At 38.9% G+C, this 11,736-nt stretch overlaps 3 protein-coding genes across 3 annotated transcripts; 1 reads left to right on the forward strand and 2 right to left on the reverse strand.

The window, feature by feature from the left end:
• Positions 1-1,022: 1,022 nt before the first annotated feature.
• On the forward strand, positions 1,023-2,585 carry LOC111803212 (L-type lectin-domain containing receptor kinase IV.4-like). The gene has a single exon (XM_023687520.1). It carries the CDS (start codon positions 1,252-1,254, stop codon positions 2,383-2,385), a length of 1,134 nt encoding a protein of 377 aa, XP_023543288.1. The 5' UTR covers positions 1,023-1,251; the 3' UTR covers positions 2,386-2,585.
• Positions 2,586-3,291: 706 nt separating this feature from the next.
• On the reverse strand, positions 3,292-5,519 carry LOC111803211 (tubulin beta chain-like). Its single transcript, XM_023687519.1, has 3 exons — positions 4,974-5,519; positions 4,603-4,872; positions 3,292-4,288 (listed from the first exon to the last, which is right to left on the reverse strand). Exons 1-3 carry the CDS (start codon positions 5,365-5,367, stop codon positions 3,612-3,614), a joined length of 1,341 nt encoding a protein of 446 aa, XP_023543287.1. The 5' UTR covers positions 5,368-5,519; the 3' UTR covers positions 3,292-3,611.
• A 1,582-nt stretch (positions 5,520-7,101) lies between these two features.
• LOC111804067 (protein SSUH2 homolog) lies at positions 7,102-11,185 on the reverse strand. The gene is made up of 7 exons (XM_023688750.1): positions 10,924-11,185; positions 10,615-10,809; positions 10,286-10,352; positions 9,811-10,142; positions 8,978-9,119; positions 8,634-8,759; positions 7,102-7,740 (listed from the first exon to the last, which is right to left on the reverse strand). The coding sequence occupies exons 1-7, from the start codon at positions 10,943-10,945 to the stop codon at positions 7,356-7,358; spliced, it is 1,269 nt and encodes a 422-aa protein (XP_023544518.1). The 5' UTR covers positions 10,946-11,185; the 3' UTR covers positions 7,102-7,355.
• Between the last annotated feature and the right edge of the window lie 551 nt (positions 11,186-11,736).

Raw genomic sequence — 11,736 nt, forward strand, 5'->3', positions numbered from 1 at the left:
TATTTAAAAGAATATTGGAAGGAATTGTTTTAAAGAACACTGAGATTGAAGAAGGAACCGTACTCGCTCATGGGTTTGGACAAGTGTCCCATTAATGCTTTCATTTAAAAACAAACAAGGAGCGCGTGACTTCACGACATTCTACTGTCTCCGTTTTTTACATAATTTGTTAAAAACTCCTTTCCTTTTCGCTCTATTTTCAAATTCGCCCATCATTTTTGCTTTTCTTCAAATTATTCCCATACTTTCTTCTTATTAATTATTCGCCCCTACCCCTACGTTAATGATACTTCGTCTTTTTTTTTTTTTCTTTTCGCTTTTATTTTTTTTCTCAATTTCTATATTAAAATTTAGAAAAATATTAGTAAACTCTAATAAAACTATTTATTAAATAATTTTAAATACTCAAATCACGAACCACGGGAATTTGAGGTCAAAAAATTAAAATTATTAGATTCACTCTATTACTGTTAATTTTGTTTACCGTCCATAATTTCATTACATCATGCTCGATTATTACATTATTACGTGTATCTTAAACTATCTTTTTTTTACCTAATTTCCATCCTTTACTCTTTCAACCCCAAAATAATTTTTTTTTCTTATTTATTTTTTTAATGAATTTCTCCAATAAAAAAAAATTAAGACCATTAGTTAGTTTTATTGTTTTATTTAAAAAAAAAAATTATTCATTATTTTTTATTTGATGAAACCCATTTATGAAAAACGATTTTGGATTTCGCAGTCGATTCTTGTCTTCACGAACGTTTTTAAGAATTAGCTTGCCACGTTTGTGAGAACAAAAATGAGGAATGAATATCGAGATGAGTCAAAAGATCGATATAGAGATGATTATCCATGATTTTTTTGTCATTGTCAGTCATGTTTTGCAAGGACGGGTACTAAAGATAGATATCGAGTGAATATTTAGAAATTGAGGGGCAAATTTGAAAAGTGAAAGAGCATGAGGGGCATGATAGCAAAAAGAATAAGAGTTAATTAAAGACTTGCATTTAGTTTCATCGAGGTTCGAACCCACCCCCACCCAACCCCCGCAACATTCTATTATTCTTTACTTTCTCCTTCAGCTTTCCAATATCTTCAAACCCTAAGTGAAGAAATTAGGAACAAATTGCAGAAGAACAGAGAAAAGTTCAGTCGCAGTTGAAACAATATGTTTTTACTCCACTAGCCTCCTTCCTTCCTTCCAACCCCACACACAATCCTTCTCAACCTCTGACTTCATCAGCCATGGCGGCGTTTCATCTCTCTAACCCTTTCCCCTCACCCACCATTTCCATCTTCTTTTTCTTCTTCCTTTTATTCAAATCCATCGATTCTCTTTCGTCTCCTTCATTTTCCCTTTCTGGGTTTCGTGGAGATCCACAGTTTGAACTCAATGTCGCTCTGTACGGTGATGCGGCGGTTGTCGGCGACGGCAGTGCTCTCAGCCTCAGCGGTCCGGTCAGTTCCAGTGCTGGGCGAATCGTGTACAAGAAACCCATCAGGCTTGTTCGAGGTAAATCGAGGAGATTCATGTCTTTCTCGACTGATTTCTCATTTTTTTTGTCGCCAAACACAGGGGGGGAGGGTGGATTGGGTTTTGTTATTGTTCCAAGTAGTTTTAACGTTAGTGCCTTTGGTAACGGACCATTTGGGCTTCATTTTGGATCGGAGAAGAATCAGAAGATGAACATGATCGTTGTTAGATTTGGGACTTCTTATGATTCTGAGAATGGCGATCTGATTAGAACGGTGGTAGGAATTGATATGGGTTACAAGAGTAATGTTTCAATAGCTGGTTCAGGCATTGTTTCAAACAGTTCATCTGCATTAATTAGGGAGAAGAATTTACACGCCTGGATAGATTACGAGGTTGGTTCTAGGCAATTAGAAGTAAGATTAGCAGAAAATAGCGAGAACAAGAGGCCATCTGTGCCATTACTTTCATTCCCAATCGATTTCTCTCAGATTTGGGGAGAAGATGAGGAAGTGGTGGTGGGATTGAGTTCATCAAATGGGAACTCATCATCCCAGCCATGTTTGCTCTATTCTTGGAGCTTCAAGCTCAAGAGCATTCCGAATTGGATGCATTCGGAGCCGCTCAATCCGAAGACGATCGCCATTGCCAGGGAATCGGAACCCCAAATCGTCGTCAAGGATGGGAAGAATTGCTTGATGAGAGTGGTTGCGGGCATGATTTTTGGGACTGGATGTGGGGCATTGACAGCCTTTGTTGCATTGTATTTATGGACCATCTTTGGGCATAGGCGAGCAGTGGTGCCTGAGGAGTACGCGATGCAGCAGATGGATGTGAAGTACGAGAAAGTTGTGGTGTTGGACAAAGGCATCGAAGATTATGGTAAGAAGAAGGTCGACGTTTGAGTTTGAAAACAAAAAAATTGTATTTGTGGAGAGGTTTTTTCTTTTGCTGTGTTGCTGTAATTTGGCTATCAATTGTCTAAAGATGTAGTTTTTTTAGTTACCCATGTAATGGAGCCACCTCTTTTAACCTGCCCAACCCCACAGGCTGAACATTTGTGTATACACAAAACCATAAGGTTAAAAACTTCACATCTTTTAAATCATTTGATCCGAACACAACTCCAATGAATCAGGCATCTAAAACCTTAAGAACTTGTCAAATCCGAACACAGCCCTTCACTGTTATATATTCCTATGTTTCAATGTTGTTTATGTTCAACTTAAATCAGAAGCTCAAAATTTCTTTTTTTGCTCGTTTGCCCGTGATGATATGTAACGAGTCTAAGCGGACAATATGTACTAGTGGTGGGTTTGAACTGTTACAAATCATATCCGTCCCAGATGGGTTGGAGAAGGGAACGAAACATTACTTAAGGGTGTAGAAAACATTACTTAAGGGTGTAGAAAATTGTGAGGCTGATGACGATATGTAATGTAACGAGCCAAAGCAAACAATATATGTTAATGGTAGAAATGCGGACAATATGTGCTAGAGTTTGCTAATGGTAGAAATGCAGACATTTGTGAGGTCTCACATCGGTTATAAGGAGAAATTTAATATTTTTTTATAAGGGTGTGGAAATATCATGGCAATACGAGCTAAAGCAGACAATATGTACTAGCGATGAAAAAACAGACAATATGTGCTAGCATAGAGATCGAGAGATTGAACGGTATCCTAAAATATGTGAGAATAAGGATTGAGCTGTTACAATATTGTAACACCCTAAAAATATAATTACTTATTAGTGATCCAAAAAGCTAGAATGAATTCAATCAAAGAACAAAGAACACTTACAAGGACTGTAAGGATGCCTCATCAACAATTTACAGATCTTTCAAAATAAAAAACAAAGAACACTTACAAAACAGTCCCAAACTGGCCTAGCTTTGATATTCGAACCAAGGGAAATCAGCTAGTGAAAGTGATGGGGATTACACAAACAATTCATTATCAGCTACGGTAAAAATTTAACTGTCTGCAGACACAATCAGTTCAAAAGTCGAGCACAACATAGAGATAAAAGACAACACAAAATAGACAAATCCATAAGACTAGCAACAGAAGTTGCAACATATTACACAATCCCTACAAACATAAAACCCCCACGTTCTATCTTATCTTCTTACACATTATCTTCTGGGTCCTCTTCTTCTTCGTCGTAATATTCCTCATCGGCTGTGGCGTCTTGGTACTGCTGGTACTCAGAAACCAGATCATTCATGTTACTTTCAGCCTCAGTGAACTCCATCTCGTCCATACCTTCACCTGTGTACCAGTGCAAGAAAGCTTTCCTCCTAAACATGGCAGTGAACTGCTCACTCACACGGCGGAACATTTCCTGAATTGATGTGGAATTTCCAATGAACGTTGAAGCCATCTTCAGACCAGTTGGAGGGATATCGCAAACAGTCGATTTAACATTGTTTGGAATCCACTCCACAAAGTAAGAAGAGTTCTTGTTCTGCACGTTGAGCATTTGCTCATCTACCTCCTTCGTGCTCATTTTACCTCTGAACATAGCAGAGGCAGTTAAGTAGCGACCGTGTCGTGGGTCTGCAGCACACATCATGTTCTTGGCATCCCACATTTGTTGAGTAAGCTCCGGCACAGTCAGTGCTCTGTACTGCTGGGAACCACGAGATGTGAGAGGAGCAAAACCCACCATGAAAAAGTGGAGACGAGGGAAGGGAATGAGATTAACAGCAAGCTTTCTGAGATCAGAGTTAAGCTGCCCAGGGAATCTCAAACAGCAAGTCACACCGGACATGGTTGCAGAGATCAAATGGTTCAAATCACCAACTGTTCCAACCATACAAGAGAAACAAATTAGTGCAATAAATGAATTAAAACAATTCGTTTCCAAAACAAAATGCAATAGTAAAAAACATTGAATCTTCGATGTACTTTCTTTCCCACGGGTTCATAATCACTAGACTAGCATAATTCATATCCAGATCTCATCATTTATTAATAACTACCCACACATCAGCTTTAACTCTGTGTACGAAACTCACTACGTGATACAAAAATTAAAAAAGAAACAGACAACTACTAAACAGCGTGTTGAAAGCAAAGAAGAAAATTCCAGATGTTTAAACGAAGATAGATCTTACAGCTTGGAGTGGTGAGCTTGAGGGTACGGAAGCAAATATCATAGAGAGCTTCATTGTCAAGAACCATGCACTCATCTGCATTTTCAACCAGTTGATGAACTGAAAGAGTAGCGTTGTAAGGCTCAACAACAGTATCAGAAACTTTGGGAGATGGAAAGACGGAGAAGGTAAGCATCATCCTGTCCGGATATTCTTCTCTGATCTTCGAAATCAGAAGAGTACCCATCCCAGATCCAGTTCCCCCTCCTAGAGAGTGACACACCTGAAACCCTAGAAAACCACAAGACCGCACCAACGTTCAGAAAAAATCACAGAAATAGACAGAGAGAATCAGAAACAGAAACAGAAACAGAGGCAGATCAATAGCAAACCTTGCAAACAATCACAGTTCTCCGCCTCCTTCCGGACAACATCGAGAACGGAATCAATAAGTTCAGCACCCTCAGTGTAGTGACCTTTAGCCCAGTTGTTTCCAGCACCAGATTGACCAAAAACAAAATTATCCGGCCTGAAGATCTGACCATAAAGCCCAGATCTGATACTGTCCATGGTACCAGGTTCAAGATCCATGAGAACAGCGCGAGGTACATACCTCCCGCAACTAGCTTCATTGTAGTAGACATTAATCCTCTCAAGCTGAAGATCGGAATCTCCCTGATACTTCCCGGTGGTATCGATGCCATGCTCGGCGCAAACAACTTCCCAGAACTTGGCACCGATCTGGTTGCCACATTGCCCACCCTGAACGTGAAGGATCTCTCTCATTTTTCCGCAGAAGAAATGGATTTCTGTGAGAAATGCGAGAGAGGAAGAAGAAGGGCGGGGAAAATAAATGGGAAGTTGTTAGGACGGAGAGAGATTAAGAGGTTACCTTTCTTACAGAGAGAGAGAGAGAGAGAAAGAGAATTGGTTTATAAAGGGGGAAGAGAGAGAAACCGGGAATTAGGGTTTTTTCTGGGTTGTAGAGAGAGAAACGAGCTGTGAAATGCAACGGGCTACCTGGTGGAGTGGTAACGGTAAATGAAATGCGCTGGAAGGTTTTCAAATTTTGAATTTCAAATTTCATTTAACAGCTGGACAAAATACCCGGCCCTTTCTCCCAAATCCAATAAATAAAAAATCCATTAAGATATTTGTGAGGTGTCAACATTTTCTATGACGTAATTAAGCACTCCATGTGTTTATTTATATAAACCAGAAAAATATGTATTTAACTTTTTATTCCAATTAAAACTTAAATTTAATTCTTTTTTATTGTGATGATTTATATACTAGAAAAGGCATTATTAATTCCAATGAAATAATTCCTAAGTTGACATTTTTTAAAATACTATAATTAATAATAATGATAATGAATGTGATTAATTAATTACTATTTTATTTTTAAAAAAAATAAATATATATATATATATATAGTCGTTGATCTTTTCGGTTTTCGCTCTACTTTTTTGAATAAAAAATATAAATTAAAGATTTTAAATAGTTAAATAAATAAATGGAATAAATTTTGAAGCTCAGATTTATTTGTTTATGGATAATCACGAGAAAGCATAGATCGTCCAGATTGTCCTCGAAAATCTAAAAAAGAAAAAAGAAAAATCCAAGGTTAAAATTGTCATTTAAGTTAAATGATATGGACAAAAATGGGAGAAGATGAGTTAGATAAAAATAAATAAATAAATAATCATTTGATATTAAATTTAACACCCACCCCTTATATGGGACGTGGACCCTTTTGTCTTAAATGGACAGCGACGTTTCCACAACTCTTTTTTGTTTTTGTTTTTAAAACAACTTACCTTTCATTTTAATATATAAAACAAAATATTATAATGAAAATACATGTCCACGTCACCTTTAACTCCCTATTTGATCCTTAAATTTTTTTTTTTTTAGAGTAAATTTATTTGTTAGATCTGAAGTTGGTTAGAGGGGTAACAAATCTGGTGTCAACTCTATCCCTAGCAAACCCGTTTAAGTAAAGTCCAGAAGAGAAGTGGCCTTGGGCTGTTACTAATGGTATCAAAGCCAAATATCGGGCGGTGTCAGTAAAAGACGCCCCCAGGGGGTGGATTATGAGATCCTTAGACTGATACTAATGATATCAAAGTAAGACATTGAGTGGTAAATTATGAGATCCTTGGGATGTTATTAATGATATCAAAGCCAGAGATCATTGGGCTGTTACTATTGAGGCCAGAGATCATTGGGTTGTTACTAATGATATCGAAGCCAGACATTGGGCAATGGCCAGTGAGGACGTTGGCTCCAATAGAGTGGATTATGCGAGGACATTGGTTCTCACGTTGATTGTAAAGGGAACCATCTTATGTAGAAACCTCTCTCTAACCGACACATTTTAAACCATAAATTTTCATAATTGAATCAATTTAGCTCGATTATTAGCTATTATCACTTTATTCCATTTAAAATCACCTAACAAATTTTATGGAAGCTAGAAAAAACCGGTTTTAGATTATGGTCCCATGAACATGTAGCTTGAAAGAGAAGTGAATGTGATGTAATTGAAGCCAAACTTTGAAGCAAAGCAAAGCGAAACAGAGAGGGTTCTCACAGTCACTCTGAAAAGCACAAAGCAAAAAGAAAGGAGACTTAGCCAAAAAGATAACCCATGGCACAACGAGAATAAAATTACACAACAAAGAAGAAGCCCACCATGAGAAGAATTCAGAGTCACAATACAATTCTAACTGGCAGCCAGCCATGTGCATCATCACACCATGTGGTTTTCTTTACAACTTCAGCCACTCCAAGCAAGGGCACAGCCCCCAGCAGAACCTTGAGGGGTAGTAGTCCTTCAAGTAAACTTCCTTGCTGAAACCTACAATGTAGAAACTGAAGGACCTTCCATGGTCAGCCATTGTGACGCGGGTCACCGGTACGACTGAGATTATATGTCGTTCACATATCACACGTGCAGTGGGAGCGATTGATGCTCGATCCGCAATCACTTCAGAAGAGAACTTGTTGAGGAAGAAGGAATCTGCGAAGAAAGCTGGAGTACATTGATAGGCTTGAGTGTTGCATAATTGGACACCTTTGGCTCTGTGGAACACTTCGTCTGGTACAGATGCTGCTCCGCTCATAGCGCTTACTTTTCGAGTCGAAAGTGTCCTCCTGTAAAAGAAGAATTCCTTTCGTGTTGTTGTTGTGCACATTTTTCAGCAAAAGCGAATATAAAATATAACTGAAGGGGAAGAAACTCGAGTTCATATAAAATATAACCGAAAAGTCATGGACCGTGGCAGCTTTTTTTTTTTTTTGTTGCCTTTAATATATGCTTTGGTTCAACAGTGTATGGAACACCTAAATGACTCTTTTGGGAAGTATGAATTAGAAGGAACTGAAGAATTTCCCATGATAAATCCAGAAGCATGTAGAATATTTCCAACTATTATTGTGAGATCTCGCATCGGTTGGGGAGGAAAACGACGCATTCATTATAAGGGAGTGGAAACCTTTCCCTAGTAGACTCGTTTTAAGAACCTTGAAGGAAAACCTGAAAGGCAAAGCTCAAAGAAAACAATATCTACGAGTAGTGGGCTTGGGCCGTTACAATTGGAATCAGAGCCAGACATTGGGCGATGTACCAGCGAGAAGGTTGAGCCCCGAAGGGGGTGGACACGAGGCGGTGTGCCAACAAGAATGTTGGACCCGAAGGGGATGGATTAGGGAGGGGTGTGGATTGTGAGATCCAACATTGGTTGGAGAGGAGAACAAAACATTTTTTATAAGGGTGTGGAAACCTCTCCCCTAACAGACTAATCAGAGTTCTTATGGCTTTTCTTTGGAGCTCTTTGCACTGTTATCGTAACAATGATTCATTTTTATTAAAACCAACCAACTGGGGGAATTTTTTTGGAATCCCCTCTCGCTCAACCTTAGGCGAAATCCTCGTTTCCGTTCGTATTTCACTCGATCGAATGAATGTTACTCTTGCTTCCAATGAGTAAAAACTATAGCTACAGAAACAGCAAGTTCTAAAAATGTATCAGAATTAGAATGCACACCAGCTAACAACGGCAATACTGCGAGTCAGGAGAGAACCACTATGTTGGCATGTCTCACACTTAATTAGGCCACGAGATCCGCAGGTTGCACAAGGAAGTTTTCCCTTGCCATCACATTTTGCACATCTGCACGTAGCAAGAATTATTCAGCATACAGAAACATAATATGTCAAACAGGAAGTTATCAGTCACCCAGCAGCAGCAGATAAATTTTAGGCTCAGATTATCAAATGCCACGGTAAGGGACGTTTGAGCTCGAAGCCCATTCTATCATAGCTATAGACCAAGAAGCCAATAATCAAATAAATGCATAAGACATGAGAATCTACCCTTAAATAACTTACATGGAGTCTGATCCATCTCTATGAGCTATCAAACCTCGACCATAACAAGAAGGGCATTGGACCATATGATTTCCAATGTAAAATCCAGGTTCTTGATCTGGGTTACATGTCGGACATACGAGATCTCCTCGTCCTGCACAGACTGCAGAGTTTTTCAAACAGGAGTGTTAAAACCGAATGCTTGTGAGCCTAATAATACTAAATGCTTAGCGTTGTCTTCACTTTAGACCCATAAAATTTCCACTCAAGTTAGTTGTGAGATCCCATATCGATTGGAGAGGAGAGCGAAACATTCTTTATAAGGGAGTGGAAACCTCCCCTAGCAGACACGTCTTAAAATTTTTTGAGGGAAAGCCCGAAAGGGAGAGCCAAAAAAGGACAATATCTGCTAGCGGTGGGTTTGGGCAGTTACAGTTGATATCAGAGCCAGACACCAGGCGATATGCCAGCAAGGAGACTGAGCCCCAATGGGGGGTGGACACGAGGCGATGTGCCAACAAGGACGTTGGGCCTTGAAAGGCATGGATTGGGGGGTCCTACATCGATTGGAGACAGGAACGAGTGCCAGCGAGGATGCTGGGCCTCGAAGGGGGTGGATTGTGAGATCCCACATAGGTTAGGGAGGAGAACGATACATTCTTTATAAGGATGTGGAAACCTCTCCCTAGCATACGCATTTTAAAAACCTTGAGGGAAGTCCGAAAGGGAAAGCCCAAGGACAATTAGATTAGTAGTAATCATCAATAAGTTCAATAAGTTCAATCAGAAATTCCTATTAAGTTCAAAAGGGAAAGCATTCAACTAGCTACTAAATTAACTTCCAGAATCCTCACCTGAACACTTCTCAATGGTTTCTGAATGAGGAATCCTTTTCCTTGATTCTTTAGAAGGTACATAAAGAGGTGGGAACTCAGATTTCAAATCCAATTCCCAGACCCCAAGCTCGGGTCCATTGTTTCGTCCATCGATCGCACCGCCTTTATATGGCTCGGTTTCTTTTATAACATCCCTTTCCTCTATAAAAGTATCCAGAGTTCCCACATAAACATTACAGTCTTCCACAGCAGAAATCTTCCACCTACGAGCAGGACGACTTCCCCAACAACAACGGTGACCAACATGATCAATAAGTAGTTCTCTTATCTCTACTTCATCCAATACTTGTCTGCACATAACTCAGTTCATAAGCCACAATAACGATTTGTCATTGAAAGATAGACTTTACACATCACCAGAGAAAGCAAAGGATAGTCTGTAAACTATTTTTGATCAAGAGTTCCTACTTTTTATTGGTTACTATTTTCCTACCTCCCAAAATCATTACTGGTTCGGCCAAACTCTCCTGCATATCCACCTTGATAAGAAAGAGCTTGATCTGAAAATTCATTGAACATCCATTATAATCTTCACAAGAACAGACGCAGCAAATTCTACTGATTATTAGCTATGTTCATCATCTCCCTCAAATTTTAAACAGCAATGATCAAATTTCTATCCATACTTAACAAGGAGATTATGAAAAGAGTTGCAACCAGCAAAAGAAATGGAAAATTCAGGCAAGAGTAGTATCATCAAAGCTTCCGTGAAAAATCAAAATCAAGAACACCCATGAACTGATCTTCCGTAAATATGCGTACCTCTAGGATCAGGCTCCGGCGAACTAACCAATGCGCCATGAAGAGAAGGCGGGTAGTAATCAGAAACGTTGGGCGCCGATCGAATTTCCTCGACGCTAACTAGGGTTCCTGCAAATGAATCGGAGGGGTTCGCGGAGCCTGTTCTTTTCAAGTACTGATAATGACTCGATTGATCACCCAGTTCGCTTCGATGTTCTTCCCGAATCCATGGTGAAATAAGAAAGGGGGAAACCCCAACAAACAAAATCTGTCAGCGAAGACAATTGGGACTCTAAAAAGTTTATAATCCCAAAGAGAATAAGAGTGTACCTGAAAGCAAAGGATCCTCCATGTCCGTATCTTCGTGAGCACAATTTGGGGTGGAAGAAATTAGCGTAATAACAACCCCGTTTCCTTCGTAGCGAAGAAATCAATCAGGTTTGGTGATCGTAGAGGATTTTGGGACGTTGATCTTGATATTTGATAAACTTCCTCCATTATTTTTTGTTTGGTCCACTTACAGATGGAATTAATTCCATTTTTGACGTCTTCTTCCATTGATTGGTTCGTTACTCCGGCTCTCCCTCCTTCGTAGAAAAATAAGAACAATCCAACTAGTTTCATCGGTGGGAAGAATTATGGTCTCTATAAACAGCATTGAACGGAGTAAAAATTAGTCAAAAATTAAAAAAAAAACTAAATTATTATCAAACGAAGTCTTACATTTGTGATTAAATTTATGGTTACCGTGCCAAATTCATTCATATCGAAATAAATTTGAAGAAGCTTACATTCTGCGATCTTAACAATTGGAGATCCCTTCGTCAAGTTCATAGAAAATTTCAAACATGATGAATTTAGAAAACCAATGAGCATAAACGTTGATTTAACATATGATGCGAGCAAATATCTGCCAAATTGATCATATGCCCGACATCAAAAGACATCTAAAAATAAAGCTATTGAATGTGGCAGGCCTTTCATGCAAATGCAAGTGGTCTGTAATTGTAGCTTTTTTGAGCCCTTCTTGGGGGAAAAGTTAGTAGTGGGCTATACTACCTTTTTAATATCATTTGATCATATATGGTTCGTTTTAGCCGTTACGTATCATCTTCAGTCTTGATTTTAAAACATTTTTATTAG

This window comes from Cucurbita pepo, chromosome LG10, assembly GCF_002806865.2.
Source record: "Cucurbita pepo subsp. pepo cultivar mu-cu-16 chromosome LG10, ASM280686v2, whole genome shotgun sequence".
Lineage (NCBI taxonomy): Eukaryota > Viridiplantae > Streptophyta > Magnoliopsida > Cucurbitales > Cucurbitaceae > Cucurbita > Cucurbita pepo.